At 42.0% G+C, this 16,859-nt stretch overlaps 3 protein-coding genes across 39 annotated transcripts in view; 2 read left to right on the top strand and 1 right to left on the bottom strand.

Moving 5' to 3' along the window:
• Positions 1-6: 6 nt before the first annotated feature.
• Positions 7-2,516, top strand: LRRD1 (leucine rich repeats and death domain containing 1). The gene is made up of 4 exons (XM_083467723.1): positions 7-32; positions 570-731; positions 1,618-1,738; positions 2,251-2,516. The coding sequence occupies exons 2-4, from the start codon at positions 578-580 to the stop codon at positions 2,429-2,431; spliced, it is 456 nt and encodes a 151-aa protein (XP_083323849.1). The 5' UTR covers positions 7-32; positions 570-577; the 3' UTR covers positions 2,432-2,516.
• Positions 2,517-3,817: 1,301 nt separating this feature from the next.
• CYP51A1 (cytochrome P450 family 51 subfamily A member 1) lies at positions 3,818-16,186 on the top strand. Its single transcript, XM_083467681.1, has 10 exons — positions 3,818-4,272; positions 4,781-4,879; positions 6,019-6,195; positions 7,883-8,009; positions 9,148-9,322; positions 10,726-10,845; positions 11,340-11,535; positions 12,433-12,528; positions 14,218-14,386; positions 14,838-16,186. Exons 1-10 carry the CDS (start codon positions 4,111-4,113, stop codon positions 15,023-15,025), a joined length of 1,509 nt encoding a protein of 502 aa, XP_083323807.1. The 5' UTR covers positions 3,818-4,110; the 3' UTR covers positions 15,026-16,186.
• AKAP9 (A-kinase anchoring protein 9) overlaps positions 16,180-16,859 on the bottom strand; it is a 105,695-nt gene continuing 105,015 nt past the window's right edge. For all 37 annotated transcript variants that reach the window (XM_083467625.1, XM_083467645.1, XM_083467658.1 and 34 more), the window contains one exon: positions 16,180-16,739. In XM_083467625.1, coding sequence (XP_083323751.1) covers positions 16,696-16,739 — 44 coding nt within the window. In that variant the 3' untranslated portion in view covers positions 16,180-16,695. The remainder of the gene's footprint in view (positions 16,740-16,859) is intronic.

Genomic DNA, 16,859 nt, shown 5'->3' with positions numbered 1-16,859 from the left:
ACTCCATAACTTACAATGCCTGAATCTCAAAGGTAAGGATTTAAATGTTTAATGTCATAAGAAAATTCAGGCATAAAATGCTATAGTCCCAGTTCCAATGTCAGCAGTACCTGCGCAAAAATAAGTTTCCACTCCCAGATCAGGTATAGTGAGTATACAAACGGCTTCCTCAACTGGAACACATGGCATCCAGCTGCATGTGTTATTCCATTCTCTATGTATCAACCTACATGCAGGAGTTGCAGGAGTACAACTGAAGGACTCTAGCATTCTGCTCCTGTTATGGTCTTCCAGGCCAGAGCAGGTGAGAACAAAAATGAGAAGGAAAGTTATAAAATTATGATTTTCTTGAAGAGAAAACATGCACCTTGAAAACATGTTATTTTTTGTGGTAGCTGTGCTTGAAGATTGTGTACATCCAAGATGTTGTCCTCCAGGTGCTTCCTAAAGAGACAACCCTTTTACATAAGTTGCTCATGGTACTATCTATAAAGTGGGACAGTTGCCTGTTTGTGTCCAGAAATGCTCCAGATTAACATAATGCAAACATTATCCATTTATTTTGCCAGAAAATAAAATGCTACATTTGCCTAGCGATCTGCACCTTCTTCTGGAACTGAAGGATATAAATTTTGATGAAAATACTCTGATCAGACCTCCGCTGGAAGTCTGTAAAGCCAAGCAACTGCTCCCCATAACACGCTACTTAGCAAGTGCTGATGAAAGAGATGGTAAGATTAAAATAAGTTTCTCACACCATCACTAGGGATCTTAAATCAGGGATGGGGAACCTGTGGCCCTCCAGATGTTGCTGAACTGCAGCTCCCACCAGCCTCAACCAGCATGGCTCACCTTAAGGTATTCTGATACCCTGCGCAAAATATAGAAAGACAGGTCTGTCCAGGCCTCCTGAGATCCTGGAATTCTTAGACTTCATTGCCCATCCTTGTTCTGTGGCATGTCTATTCTAACAGGGTCCAGATCACCTTCCATTCTATTATCAGAAATGCACAAAACAGCCAGCTTCACTTTGCAGCTCTCAGTAAGTCCCTTCCCAAGGTGATCCATCAGCTCATCTTGTCCACTGCCTATCCAGGTCACTGTTGCCTGCCCTTTCCTTGCTTCTCCATACCATGAGGTCTCTATCTTTTCTTCACTCCCGCATATTCCACAGCAGCAGAAGCATGTGGTGGGTGCATGCAGGGAAGTTAAATGTCAAGCATTAACAAAAAAGATGGCCTCATCCAATTTCCCTACGCATCCACCTAAAGTTTTGTCTGTTACAGTTAATAAACCAGGGGCAGGTGTCTGTGGCCCTCCAGCTGTTTTGGAGTACAACTCCCATTAACCTTGAGCATGCTGGTGGGAGTGCGGGGCTAATAGTTGGAATCCAGCAACCTCTAGAATGTTACAGGTTTCCCACCTTTACAAGCTGCTAGCTATCTCTAGACATTTCCAGGTATGTTAAAAAACCAGCATTTTGGCTCTATCCTCCCTGCCCATCAAAGTATATAATTAACACTGCCACCAGTTGTTAAAAGAGTAAAGTTCCTTGGATTCGTGCATAAAATCATATGAAACTGCTGTTCTGTAAAGTTTGTGATCTGCTTATTTTAGAAAAAATCTTGGAGAAAGTTCTGAAGACCATTGCTAGCAATATCGCGTTTGAACATTTCGAATTTTTTTGTCAAAAACTCCAGCTTAACAGTATTGTAATCAAAACAATAGAAACTGACAGGTTAGTGATACGTAAAATTTATTTTTTTCCCCTTGGAACAGGTTCTGCTAATTTCATCCATCTGGTTTTTATGTTTTATGTTTTGTAGATTCACTGATACACCTCCCTGTTTAAGGAAGCAATCCTAACCCCCAATTCATGCTCCTGGAAGGTGTTCGGTTTGGGTGGAAGCCTGTACCCACTAATGGTGCAGATTGCTTGGGAGTTAAGCATGCTGCTGCCCCCCTCTGGTTTTTTTGGGGTGAGGGCAGAATACGGCCACACAAGAATTTTCTGGATCCTAATCTGGCCCACTGACAAGCGAGGGGTCCAGTTTGGTCCCCTCTGCTGCAGCCATCTTGAGCTGGTACAGCACACCCTCTGAAAACTCTTGACTGCCCACCTGCCACCCTGACCTGCAGGAGCCAGCAGGGTTGTGGATGTCACCATCATCCCCAGGGCCACGTGACCCAAAGTTAGGATTGCTGTGTGAAGGAGTTTAAGCATCTTCTCTGTATATTTTTTTCTATTAGGACTCTTTTGTTGGAAGAAAAAGTTACTCAGGCATTGAACCACTGGAAAACTGCAAATCAAAACCTGTCTCCGGCAGCCATGACAGACCAGTTGATCAGAATACTAACTATGGCTGGCCTGTATTACCTGACCAACAAAGTGAAATCTTTAAAACTCTATTCAAGACTGGTAAAGTTCTAAAGAGCAAATAATATTGGTATTTTCAGTTCTGTTGCTTGGGCACATAAAATAAGCTGAATAAAACTACCTTGTCAGGAGTCAGTAATTTACTGTGTTCAATGAATTGCTATTGCTGCTTTCAGTTAACTCTGATTCCAACCAGGCTTTTAAAATTAATTTTCCTCTCATGTTTTTTATTACTTACACACACACACGAAACAACACAAACAACAAACCAAGTAGAAAGCAAAATCCATTCATGACATGTATACAGCAGGAAATAATAGCAGCATGTTACGTTACATAACCAGGCTAAAAAGATGTAGGAGTTACAGGGAGTCTAGGTTGCTCTGGGTGAAAGTTAATAAACAAACATCAACTGATCAGTACTGAAAGCATAACAGCGTTGTGCAAGTTTGTCAAAGTAATGTTGTTTGTGAAACGCAAGTGTGGCGTTTGCCTCCTAGATGGGTCATAAGGTTAAAATGGGTGTGATGTGATTGGCTAGTGAGAATACAAGGGGGGAGTAAAAGTTAGAGTGGGAGGTTTTGAAGGTCAGCTGAGGTTTGGGAGTTGGGAGTTGAAGAAGGAAGAAGGAAGAAGGAGGATTAGGTGTGGGTTGGTAGAGTTGTATTGTAAGAGAGTGAGAGGAATTGTTAGGTTGAGTCAGATAGATAGGTGGAATAATCAGTTTGGAGTTGTTATGAACTAAGATTAAGAAACTGACAAGAGAAAAATAAACTGAAACCATACGCTTGTTCCTGCATTTAAAAATAAACTTGATTATTTGTTAATGTTAACAACTGTCTGGACTCCGTGTGTCCCCGTGAGAAGCAAGGTGGTGGCAGCAAAGAAAGCAATCACAGTGGTGGCACAGGGCCAACAGACCGTCAAACGTCCGGGGGCCCTGTGTGTTCGTCACAGCAAGCTCTATAAGTACATGAAGATCTTTAAAATTACTGGGCAAGGTTATTTCTTTGCACCACAGGCTGTATCAGAAGAACATCTTTGCCACTGTGCCTTTGAACTGTTCCCATTATTTTCTCCCACACATCCTAAGTCATGTCACACTCTTTACTCTTGACTGGCTCTTTACTGCATAGAGTTTGACTCTTGCGTCTAGGAGCTCTATAGACCTTGATGCGAAAAGCTTTTTATTTTCCTGTATGCTGTGGCACTGTGCATGATAACAGAACAGCAACACGGCGGTCTGGAGAAGAAGGAAAACCACAGCCTGGTCTGCTTCTGTCTGCTTAACAGAGACTGGATATATAAAGAAAGAATCAATAGAAGCTTCTCACAGCATAGAGACGAAAGGTTTATCAGGACTGCAGATGAAATAAGCTCCTCCGCGTGTGCCCTTTTGGCTACTAAGCATGGCTCCGTCTCCTTTTCTCCAAAGGTGGAGCACCCCGACCTCTTATCATGGGGCTGAGATTATTATGCGAGATAGTTTGAGAAAACGCCCGCCTCACCCTACCTCAGGGCGCCTCAGCGTCCGCCTCCTCCAACCGCTGCGCCGCCGCCGCGGTCACCCTGTGGCGGCGCGCTCGCCGATTGGCCTCCGCGCCGCGTTCGTCAGATGGGCAGAGATCGGCCCAGCTCCCGCCGGCGGAGGATAGGCCACGCCCCTCCGCCCGGCTTCTCTCGGCATCCGAGTCCCCGTCGGTCCTGGTCCTGTGTGCCTCAGAGCCGGGAGGATGATGGCGGCGCCGAGCTTGCTGGAAGCGGGCTACTCCCTGTTGGAGAAGGCGGCTGCTGGCAGCCCGCTCTCCCTCTTGCTGGCCGCCTCAGCTTTCGCCCTCGGCTTGGGATATTTGCTGCAGCTCGGCTCCCGGCAGAAGATGCCCAGCGCCGGCCAGGTGGGTCGCGGCGGGGGCGGCATTGGGTGGGCAGAACTTGGACCCGTGCCGGTAGTTTGGGGTCGCAGCAAACCTGGGCAGCGGGAGGGGAAGCGGCGGGCCCTTGCAGCTGGTGCATCCAAGCACAGGCAGCCGCCGCCTTGGAATGGGCAGCCAAAGGAGGAACAAGGGCACTCTGTGCTTGTGCAGAAATCCCCCTTCCTCAAACGCCTTTGTTTTGTTTCCAGAGAAGAAATCTGGAGTAAAGAAATCAGAGTAAAGAGCCCGGGTGCTCGGCATTTCTTTAATTTCTATAGATGCGTGTAGGTGAAAAGGTGGAGATTCATAGGGGCGGTGCTGTTTCCTAATTCCCATTCAAAACGGAGCATTAAATATCTGTCATCCTTTTTTTTAGAGCCAGCCTTGCTGGTTAGCTCAGTTGGTTAGATCGCGGTGCAGAAAACAGTTTAGTGAGAGCTGCTTTTTGCTAAACTATATAACAAAAGGCTTTCTTCTTCTTCTTCTTCAGAATTACCCACCTTACATTTCGTCGAACGTCCCCTTTTTGGGACATGCGATTGCATTTGGGAAGAATCCTATCGAATTCTTGGAAAACGCCTATGAAAAAGTGAGTCTATAATCATTTTGCGGTATAAGTGTTAGGGCTCCAAAGTAACACAACTATTCAGAATCCTTGAGCTGAAATATTCAGCTGAATGAAATTCCAAGACTGAAGTCTCATAGGCTAGCCATGCATCCCATGCAAATATGAGAACCTTGATGCTACTTTTAAAAAATGAAAGGCTGTTTTAGAAGATTTTAGAATGCAAAAGTGCGGTTTGAGTTCTTTCTCTGTATCAGCTCCTAAATCCTCCTCCAAGTGGCTTCACCTCATCTTGTGTGGGGTTTCTGTGGTTCATCATGGATGTTCGAGATCTGAGTTCTTCTCATGATTGGTTATGCATTTGAGTATATTAGCCTATTGAGACTAATATTTGGTGCAGAGTAATAATAATGGTCTGCCCAAAATCTTAACTAAAATAACAGTAAGTTACCGGTAAATCAATATTCACATTAGTAGTAAGTGAGTGAACAGGGATGTGGTTAACAACAACACTCTTTTCAAAACCAAAGCTACCATAGGGTAATATCCAACTAAGTCATGCTTGGGGTATTGATAGAAGGAATCTAAGTACTGGTTTCATTGGGTTTACTCTATGAATAACCTTGGATATTAAATGAAATGAACAGATGCAAATAATCTACATGTGGTTAGTATAACTTTTTCTATGAGAAAAAGAGTGGTGTAGAATTATAATTGGGTGGGCCTGGTGAATCTCTGGTCATTGTCTACTTTGTCTGGCCATTGCCCATCTGTCTACTTGAACAAGTTTAAACATTATGTGCAATTCAAGTCTAAGTATGTTTACCTGGAAGTATTTACATACATACATATATATATTCTGCCTTCCAAGAAGCTCAAAGCACTGTGTAATCCTACTCTGATTTTATCCTCCCAACTGTCTTGTAAAACAGTTTGTGCCTAAGGTTGCAGCCTAGACACAGTAGATGTCTAGGTAGATGCATTTTTGTTTTCGTTTTTGCTTCTTGTATACAGCTATTTATGTTTTTTAAAGCAGTTACTATACATTTTATGGATTTCAGTGAAAATTCTCACTATCTTCGCTGTATGATAATAAAGTCACATTCTTGTACGCTTCTGTTCCCTGCCCCTTCATTTCCTACCTTCTCGATTTGTTTCCACAGTACGGTCCTGTATTTAGCTTCACAATGGTGGGGAAGACGTTTACATATCTCCTGGGTAGTGATGCTGCTGCTCTGCTGTTCAACAGTAAAAATGAAGACTTGAATGCAGAAGATGTGTATTCACGGCTAACCACACCTGTCTTTGGCAAGGGAGTAGCTTATGATGTACCCAACCCAGTATGTGTTATTTCCATTTCAGTTTATTTACAGTGGTACCTCTGGTTGCGAACGGGATCCGTTCCGGAGGCCCGTTCGCAACATGAAAAGAACGCAACCTGCAGCGGTGCATCTTCGCACACACAGGTTGCAATTTGCTGCTTCTATGCATGCACGTGACGCCATTTTGCGCGTTTGTGCATGCGCAAGCGGTGAAACCCGGAAGTAACCTTTTCCTGTACTTCCGGGTCGCCACGGGATGTAACCTGAAAGAACGTAACATGAAGTGCACGTAACATGAGGTATGACTGTACTTTAATGATACATATAGAACACAACAAGTTGTTGCAATAACAAAACAACAGAGTTAGCTTCAATTACTCATAAGTATAGCTGCCATATTCAGTCTAATACAATTAGCCAAACTAATGACAGAAGATGAAATAGTAGATAGTACAATTTTATGGCTGAATACCCACTCCAGAACTGCTGATACACTCTATCAGGGTGCATTGTATTACTTTATAGTTTAACTCAAGCATAGCAAACTCGACCCTCCAGATGTTTTGGGACTACAACTCCCATCATCCCTAGCTAACAGGACCAGTGGTCAGGGATGATGGGAATTGTAGCCCCCAAAATATATGGCGGGCTGAGTTTGCCTATGCCTGGTTTAACTTATGGTTCACTTCAGAAAGAAGTTATTAGCCTGAAGGCATTTTATATAAAAAAAAGGTTTAGATCAAGACGGGTTTTTTCTGCACATGTAAATGCTTCACAGTTTGTCTTATTATGTCCTAAAAAATTGCCATCTTTGCAATTAGTTCTATAACGTATTATAGCCACAAGCCAGCCAAAGTGAAACTGATTCTGATGTGGGAAGAAAGTGGAACATATGTGCCTTGCTTTTTCCTACTAAAATTAGTGGCAAACAAGTCCTTACCTTTTTGCTAGTTCATGCCTAAAACATACAAGTTCATGCCTAAAACATACAAGTTCATGCCTAAAACATACGGCGGGGAGGGGGAGAAGCAAGCGTTTTGTTTTGTTTTTTAAATCACTGATGCAGGAGGAGAGAATGGGGGGGGGTTTGAAGAACTGTAATTTAACAGTGGTTTTTCGTTGCAAGAAAGCAGCGGTGAACCCAAGCAACGTGAGGACTAGCAGATTTGGATTTAGAAAATTAGGAACCCCCTGCTTAACAACCCTGAAATTAAACCGAACACCAGAAGTGGGGGGAAATAGGGAAGTTAGCTCAACGAAAAGTAAACTGAAGCAATTTACATCCAAGCAAAGATCCAAACTCTCCCAGTACTCCAATCACAAGGAATTAGCTCCAGTAGCAATAAACAGCCCCCCCCCTCTAAGCCTTGCGAAATACTTCCCTGGCTTCTGCAGACAGCAAAGAGGTTAGACCTGTTGACTCGCAACGGGACGACCAAAGTGAGGGCTGGAGGCTGGCGCCGCAGCAATTCAGGCTGCTGTACACGCCCCCTTGAAGGCACCTGGTTGGGTGCCTGACCGAGGGCGTGGGCGCCAGCCAGGTGAGTGGGAGGCAGGGGGCAAACGCCCCCTGCTTGAGGCGGAGTCCGGCTCCCGGCCACAACCACTCCCCTCTCTTGCAGGGAGGAGAGTCTTTTTTGCTAGTTCATGTCTAAAACATACAAGTTGAATATTTTGTAAATACAGCATTCTTTGCTTTTTAAAGGTATTTCTGGAACAGAAGAAGATGCTTAAAACTGGGCTGAACATAAGCCAGTTTAAAAGCCATATACCAATAATTGAAAAAGAAACTATGGAATTTTTTAAAACTTGGGGGGAAAGTGGAGAAAAAAGTAAGTATATAATTTGAAATATTGTGCTTCTATTTGAACTGGATCATTCTGGAACAAGCGTTGGTGTATCAGGTTGCAATCAATTATTTGTAACTTCTTAGGTGTATAGAATCCTATATCAACAACTTCAGGGCAAATAAAATACTCAGTTGCTATCTTATGAGCAACAAATAATGAAATAAAAATGGCAGGAAAAATAACACTATGTGCTCAGTTCCAGACCTATTTTTGCATAAGGCTATGGTGCTGGTATTGAAAAGGAGTTTGGAAGGTTTGTCTCCTGCTTTTCCCTATGCACATTGCTTGAGTAAAAATTGTAGTGAATGGCTACTCATTGGCTCCATCGTGATGGATAACTGTTTTGTTTTTCCCCTCCTTGTTATAATGACCTGAGATGATTGTTTGAAGGGTAGACTTGCATTTTTTTTAAAAAAAGATTTTATTGAAATTTGAAAAATAATACAAAGATTAATATCAAATATCTTTTTATCAAGGCCAAAAACCGATCTAAATAAAACACAGAGAAGAAAGAAAGAAAGAAAAAAGGGAGTACTTTCACAACCTATTCTAGGGTTGATGGGAGCCTTGTGTGATGTTTTCATCCAATTTGAGCTATTTCATCCCTATGTAGGACTGAAAATAAACATGCAACCAGTTCTGTTCAAACAACCTGGTGGCACATTTCATTAAAGCATGTGGTCAGGAATGGATTTAGTTCATGGGTCTGAAGTTTCTAGGTTGTAGGCTCTCAAGTTAGATGGGATTTTATAACCCTGTGGGATGGATAACTCTAAATCTGGCTTCAGCACATTTCGTCTGGCCCATTCCTTACAATATATTTTTAAAAAAGAAATCTTCAGTAAATTCTGTCACACAACCTCTCCCACAGACAAAAGTAAGATACTCACAAGGTAACAGGGTTACAAGGTACTTTTAGGGCTGCCTTTACTTTTACTTTTACTTTATTTTATTTTCCATGTAAAAAACCATTTGCAGCATCTAGAAACAGTAGCTTCTGCCACACATGGCGAAAATGGACTGTGTTCATTTATTTTTGATGTTCGTTTTGATGGTAAATGTGAATTCTTCCTCTGATTTACTGGATTCCCATTAACGTACTTTCCCCCTCTACGCACAGACTTGTTTACAGCACTTTCAGAACTAATAATTTTGACAGCAAGTCACTGTTTACATGGGAAGGAGATAAGAAGCATTCTTGATGAGAAGGTAGCACAGCTCTATGCCGATTTGGATGGGGGATTTTCTCATGCAGCTTGGCTTTTGCCAGGCTGGCTGCCTTTGCCCAGCTTCAGGTACTGAGAAACTTGATGAACAGGGAATTTAGTTAATCAGATATGCATTCTATAGATTTTATCCTACCCTCCATAAGGAGTTATGGGCTTTCTATGCAGTTCCCTTTCCTTTGTTACACCATCACAGCAACCCTGTCAATTAAATTGGTCTTAGTGATGTTGTACTTCAGGGTGGAGCAGGGATTAACATTAATTATGTTGTGCTGTAACCTGAGATACTTAACTTCACTATTGTTTCAGTTAAATTACAGTTTACACTACTATACTTCTTGATGTTTTGTTTATTTACTGAGTGCTGCTAAAACAGAACACTTAGTATTTAGCTTAAATATTAATTTGGTTTCACAGCATTTATTTTCGAATCTATAGCCACAACATTCTACGTATGAGTCAGTCCTGCTTAAGGACCTCATTGCTCTTTATGTGGTGTGGGAGCTGCTTCAGTGCAGCCCCTTGCCAGCCCATGGAGGACCGCCAAATTCCACTGTTTTCTATGCCAGTATTGCCCTGGTTTTCAAAAGGGGAAATACCAGCATGAGAAGGGAGCAATCTCCCTTTAAACCAAAACAAAGCCTCCATTACTGTTGGTGCTAGACTATGAAGTACAGATTAGAATGTGGATTGTTTCTCAGCATGCCAGTGTTTGTCAGATACAGTGGTACCTCGGGTTACATACGCTTCAGGTTACATACACTTCAGGTTACAGACTCTGCTAACCCAGAAATAGTGCTTCAGGTTAAGAACTTTGCTTCAGGATAAGAACAGAAATCGTGCTCTGACTGCGCAGCGGCAGCAGGAGGCCCCATTAGCTAAAGTGGTGCTTCAGGTTAAGAACAGTTTCAGGTTAAGAACGGACCTCCGTAACGAATTACGTATGTAACCCGAGGTACCACACGTATTGAAAGAAAGTCCCACCTTTCAGGTAGTAGTATCATGTTAGCCCAGGGGTCAGCAAACTTTTTCAGCAGGGGGCTGGCCCACTGTCCCTCAGACCTTGTGGGGGGGCGGACTATATTTTTGGGGGGAAATGAACAAATTCCTATGCCCCACTAATAACCCAGAGATGCATTTTAAATAAAAGCACACATTCTACTCATGTAAAAAGACGCTGATTCCCGGACCGTCCACAGGCCGGATTTAGAAGGCGATTGGGCTGGATCCGGCCCCTGGGCCTTAGTTTGCCTACCCATGCATTAGCCTCTCAGTAAGTACACTTTTGTATAGAATTGTAGGGTCAATCTAGTCTTTTAAGTTTGTGTAAATTGATACAGCCTTTTAAGGAGCAATGCAGGCAACATGCATGCGTGTTGAAATTGGAAACTGATATGTAGAATTCAAACCCTGTAGATTAAATCCCCCCCCCCTTGTAAACACGCTGTGACTTGGGATTGTTTTAATTTCAGGCGCAGAGATAGAGCCCACAATAAGATAAAGTCCATTTTTTACGAAATAATTCAGAAACGACGGAAGTCTTTGGCAAGAGAGGACGATATGCTTCAAACACTGCTGGATGTTACCTACAAGTACGTGATGTAGCAAAAATGTTGCTGTTAGTTCCAGGAAGGTCTTTTCAGCTCTGAGTTCCCAACAACTTTTTATTCAGGAAGATAAAATAGCAGCAGAGCAACTAGTAGCCTGACTTATGCGAAGCAGAGCAGGCTTTTTTGCAGTGGCAACCCTGCCCCTCACTGCAAATGCAGTGGAAGGACACAGTATGAATATTTCTGTAGAAATTGTAGAATATTTCTAATAAATTGTCTGTATAAATTCTATATAAATTGTAGAATATTTCTAATAAATTGTCTGTATAAATTCTATATAAATTGTAGAATATTTCTAATAAATTGTCCTAGCAATCCTGAAACGATTCTATGTATTTTGCTTGAATTAATTTGAATTTGTTTTAGCAGAAATGGAAAACAGCAGCCACCCAGAGGATTGTGTCCATGAAATCTGTTTTTTGACTTCCTTGTTCAAGTGGCACATATGACCTGTGTTGTCTGTTTTTAAAATCTAGAGATGGCCGTTACCTATCAGATGATGAAATTGCTGGGATGCTTATTGGGCTGCTGTTGGCCGGTCAGCACACATCTTCGACTACAAGCACTTGGCTTGGCTTCTTTTTGGCTAGAGATAAATCAATCCAGGAGCGATGTTATGGGGAGCAAAAAGCAGTGTGTGGGGAAGACTTGCCTTCATTAAGCTATGACCAGGTTTGTAAGTTCTGTAATTCCTTTTAATCATTTCTGTGTGAATGCATGCAAGTTCCTTAAATGTTTAGGTGGAATTAGTTGAGAGAACAGATTTTCAGAGGGCTTTTTAGTTCTTGGTTTTTAATTATGAGTGAAGTTAAATCTCCTAAATTGGGGGGGGGGGGCAAATTGGTGGGCTTTCCTATTTGGCGAAGCCATGTCCACCTTCCCTGCATGTAATATATGATGCCAGGTGTGGGGCAGGTAAGGGTGAGTCTTGGCAGAAAGGGAGCTTGCAGGCAAGACTGATTGGCAATGTCTGCAAAGCCATTTACAAAAGTGCTATTTTCCACAGTGCTTTGAATGGAGTTTCTGAACATCTGACAATCAGCTGCTTCTCAGATCTTCAGGAACCTCCTTGGAAGCCTTGTGTAAAGTAGCAGGCAGAAGAGCTCACTTGCCATCGGTCAGAATAAGGATGAGTGAAGATAATTATCTGGCCTGCTGGGCTAGAGAGGTTCCTACCCTTGCCCTAGCTCAGTCAGTAAAAACATGTGACTCTTAATCTTAGGGCCATGGGTTCAAGTTCTACTTCGGGCAAGAAGATTCCTGCATTGCAGGGGATTGGATGGGAAGGTCCCTTCCAACAATTCTATGATTCTAGGTGTAATGAGAGTTAGTTTGGACCAGAGTTAAGATTGAGCGGTATTATGGATGCTAATGTAAAATTACACGCCAACACGTAGTTTCTTTTTCTCCAATTACATAGAGGAAAATGTGTTTTAAATTGCTTTAGTTCTGCTGGAAGATAATGATCTGCTGTTTAGCTTCATGCTAAATTATGTTTCTTTCACTAAAGGACGTTATTCGTATAGATATGCACAAAACCCGACAAGGTTTGTTTTTACTCATTTGTAGCTCAAAGATATGACTTTCCTGGAACTTTGCTTGAAAGAAACATTAAGACTTCGACCTCCTATAATGACTATGATGAGGATGGCTAAAACTCCCCAAGTAAGAATCTTTGTTTGTTTCAGCGATATGTTAAAGCAGAAATAAGACTTGATGAGGCGGTAAGTGGAATGTGTGGTGGGGCAGAGCCACCTTCCTGTCATTGCTGCTTCTCTGGGCAGCAGAGAAGAGGAGCCAGCGATACTCCTGCTGGTGAACTGTGACTCTGACCTCACCCCTTCTAACTAGGTAGCAGTGGTGTCAAGGTGCCACTACTGACCAGAAGGGTACGCTCCAAAAGCAATATGAAGTTGCAAACATTACTTTTATTGACAAATAACAGTACAAAAAGTGGAATAGTTCTAACCTCTTGATTTCTCCCCTTCTAAATGATGCAATCAGTTAAAGTAACTGGGCAGACACAGTTATGTATGAGGTTGTTGTAGTACCTAAAACTTAATACATGGGCAACCCCTTGGAGGCGGGGTTGAAGAAGAAGGGAGTTTATGGCAGATGAGTTAATGCTTACTTCCAAAGCCCTGCTGTGTTTACACTGGCCAGGGTGGAAGGTGGGGGTGGGAATAATCTCCCTCCCAAAGAGAATAGACTACATCAGCTTGAGGGCAGGAGTAGGGTTGTGGCTGGTTTGAAGGCTTCTAAGGAAAAGAGGAACTAAGAGTTTCCACAACATGCCCCCTTTCCATTCGATACCATCCTTGGAGCACTAACAGCAGAGGAGTGGTGATGGTGGAGCTTTTAACTCCCACAAGAAGGACTCTAGTGCTGGACCTCCCTTTCTGACTGCAGAGAAGAAACCCTGTGCTATCCTATAGACGCTCTGCTGCTCTTCCAGGCGTTCAGGACTGCTGCTTGCCTTGAATTATTTCCAGCAGTTGGCCGATTACTGATGTGCTAAGCAATATCTTAAGGACATTTCAGCATCTTTGTCAACTACCCTGGTATAAAGTAACAGCTCTGCATTTAGGCCCCAACATACTTGTGTTGGTTTTCGGTTAAGTAATAAAAAATACTAGGCATATAAAAAGAGAATTCCCTGGATGCCAAGATTCAGGTTCGGGATAAGTACTCTTTGGTGAAAGAACCCCAGCAGAGATTTAAGACCACAAAACACGCAGCAAAGTGCTGTTGGATCTTTAAAATATTCCATTCTAAGTTGCTTCCAAAGTTCCCCACTTCACTTAACACAGAAAAAGACTAGACATTTGGTAAATAAAAAATGGCTTACTAATAAACTCTTCAATAGACAGATTCATCTGCTTTTCCATACAGTAGTCAGAATAGGGGGTAGTAAAACTTAGGTTCTAAAGTAGTGTTTCTAAATGATTTGGTATAGACACACCAAGGCGGCTGGCTTAAGCCATGTGGTCTGAGCTTGGAGCATCTAGCTTAGACTCCCTTATTGGTAGAGTTCACATGCTGGAATGGAAAGAACAAAGGCTTGATCCCTTTCTCCCAAGGTGAGAGGGGGAGTGACCTAGCTAAACCAAACAGGACAGCTTAAGCTATGGTCTTAACCCCTTCATGCATTAATTAGACTTAAGCATATTGGTTATAGGAGGCTGGATGTCCCACAACTTGAGCAAACATAGAGAATTGCCTTAGCTGGGATAGTGATAATACATTTCTGTTGATGATATGAGTGGTACATGAATAGTATTAGTAAATCAACTATCCAAACTTTTGATGGGTTGGATTTGAATGTACATTTGATAAGTGTTTTCTTGCTTTTAGACAGTTGCTGGGTATACAATTCCACCTGGCCATCAAGTTTGTGTATCTCCCACTGTCAATCAGAGACTTAAGGATTGTTGGACAGAAAATGTAGATTTCAAACCAGAGCGTTATCTCCAAGATAACCCCGCAGCTAAAGAGAAGTTTGCGTATGTGCCGTTTGGTGCTGGTAAGTTGGTTGTAGTAGATGTTCTCTAAATAAGGGATACAGTCATTGCCACCTTCAGTCATTTAAAAACAAACAAGCAAAAGACTTTAATTTAAAAAATTAATTTGCGGCATGGACACCTCTGTCGGTCCTCATGTTTTGAAAAGTAGAGTATCAGTGTCTCTAGCTAATCTCTTGAAAATGCAGGCACTTGGCTAATAAACAGTAACTGAGGATCCAACAGGTTAAAGGCCTATCCCACAGCAACCCGTTTTTGTTCCCATGAAGCAGACCTTGTTACACTCGCATGGGTGGGTTTTGTTTGCAGGCACTCCAGTTTTGTGGCATCCTGTGGCCCTTCAGCTCCCCCCCCCCCCGGAATTTAGGATTGCTCCCTTATACAGATCTAATTTCTTGGTGGTAAAAGAATGTTTGCAAACGTAAAATAAAGACCCTTTTAATTTTCTTTTAGGTCGTCATCGTTGTATTGGAGAGAACTTTGCTTATATTCAAATTAAGACAATTTGGTCAACGCTTCTGCGTTTGTATGAATTTGATTTGGTGGACGGTTATTTCCCTACCATAAATTATACAACTATGATCCATACACCCACTAACCCTATCATTAGATACAAAAGGAGATCAAACAGCACAGCATAGCTTCTTGCAACTGAACTGCAGGGACATTTCTGTACAAGTTATGTGAAGACAGTTAAAAGAAGTGGCTGTTCCTAGCCTATAGTATTGTGAAGAAGTGTGGAAAGTTTGTGCTATTGGGAGTACTAAGTGGGGGGTGGGGATGTTTGCTTTTTATGTTTCTATCATTTCTTACCCTGTACTTCTGATTCTGTAATGTGAATGTGTTCTAATATATGTGCCTTTTAAAAGAAAACTATTAATCTTTGGTAGGTTTAGAAATACAAACCACAGTTTTTTTTAAATGTAAATGGATTAATGAGAATGTATTTTGGTTTCTTTAAAATGTTGGGATAAAAAAATAAGACCCTGCTTCATTGACTCCAGTAGTTTCACTCTAAACTTGTAAAAAAACCTCGTCTAGTGGAATGCTGATTAAGCCAAAGATGACTAATCATGAGAGCTGTAGATCATAGATGTTATTATTTTCCAGAGGTGACTTTCTGCCTGTGGCAAAGTTCCAGTTGCAAAGCACTGGATGCAACCCTTTGTTTTAAACTGGGCAATGCCAAAATGACACCTTTAATGTAATTTACAGTTAGGCAATCTGGTTGAGATTAATACTTTAGATCTTTATCATATGTTACTAGCGCAGAACATTTTTACTTACACGGTGTCTTATCTATTAAATGTTGGTGTGCAAGCAGTTTTGGAAGAAAGCAGAAGGCTCTCATGGGTGTAGTGCCCTCAGTATGGACTGGGAGCAGAATAGAGGAACAACCAGGTGACTTGTTCACACCTGAGAATCAGACATTCTCCCCCTTCCCCATTTCTCACAAATGCACAAGCAACTCCCCATATTCTATTTGTGCATGATCGTGCACACACAAGCTGGGCGGGCAGCTGATGCGTAGGGAAGACGCTTCCCCTCCGACACACAAGGAGACCACTGGGGCAGGTCTCCTGAGCAAGGACGACTCTCCAGGGTGTTTTCCATTTTGCACATTTTCATGTATGCATGTGGGGGCCCGGAACATAACCCCCGTGTAAATGGGGAACCACCTGTAACAATAAAAATGTTGTAGCACCTTAAAAACAGTCTTATTGTAGCTAGTCAGAAGAATGGTTTTTTTCCAGCAGACATGAAGTTTCAAAATAAATTTTGAACACAAGTCACATTTAAAAGGATGAAATCATCTTTATTTCAGTACTTTGACAAAATACCCATAAAATTCAAAACTTCTACCTTTACAAAAATAGGTCTCTACGGGTGATATTTTTTCTCTGCAGTGCCAGTAGCAAATAGGATAAAATCATGAAAAGTCCTTCACTTATAGCCTCATCAGAAACTGTTGTGCACACTTGGGAGCTACACACTCGGCAATCTCAAGACAGAAACATTTCAACCTCTCAAACTGCCTGATAAATACACTTTAAATAATTTAATTGTTTAAATTAGCATTCCACAAATATACATGAAATTTAATGATCGGTTTCAAATGTCCACAAAAAGTGCCTATATACATAAGTTCCAGTCTTGGTGAAGATGCCAGCATGGTGAACTGCATACAATCATTGAGCTGTGTTCATGTTGGTCCCACAATATACACATACGAAAAGCACAGCAGCAGCAGCAGAGTTGCAAAAGGCATTTCATCTGATATCACTACCAGCGGTGAAAAAGGTCACAAGGATTATCTTCTGATACCAGAATGCAGTTGAGTGTGTGAAGCAGGTGCTGTGGGCCAAAATGAAACACATTAGTGGGTGGTGGTGGTGCAGCTTTGACAATAACAGACTTCCTGAAATTAACACAATGATCAATGTGAACAGCAGTTGTTTACAGAAATACACACTG

The sequence above is a fragment of the Podarcis liolepis genome (genome assembly GCF_965112155.1).
Source record: "Podarcis liolepis genome assembly, chromosome: 12".
NCBI lineage: Eukaryota > Metazoa > Chordata > Lepidosauria > Squamata > Lacertidae > Podarcis > Podarcis liolepis.
This window is presented reverse-complemented; position numbering and strand designations above follow the sequence as displayed.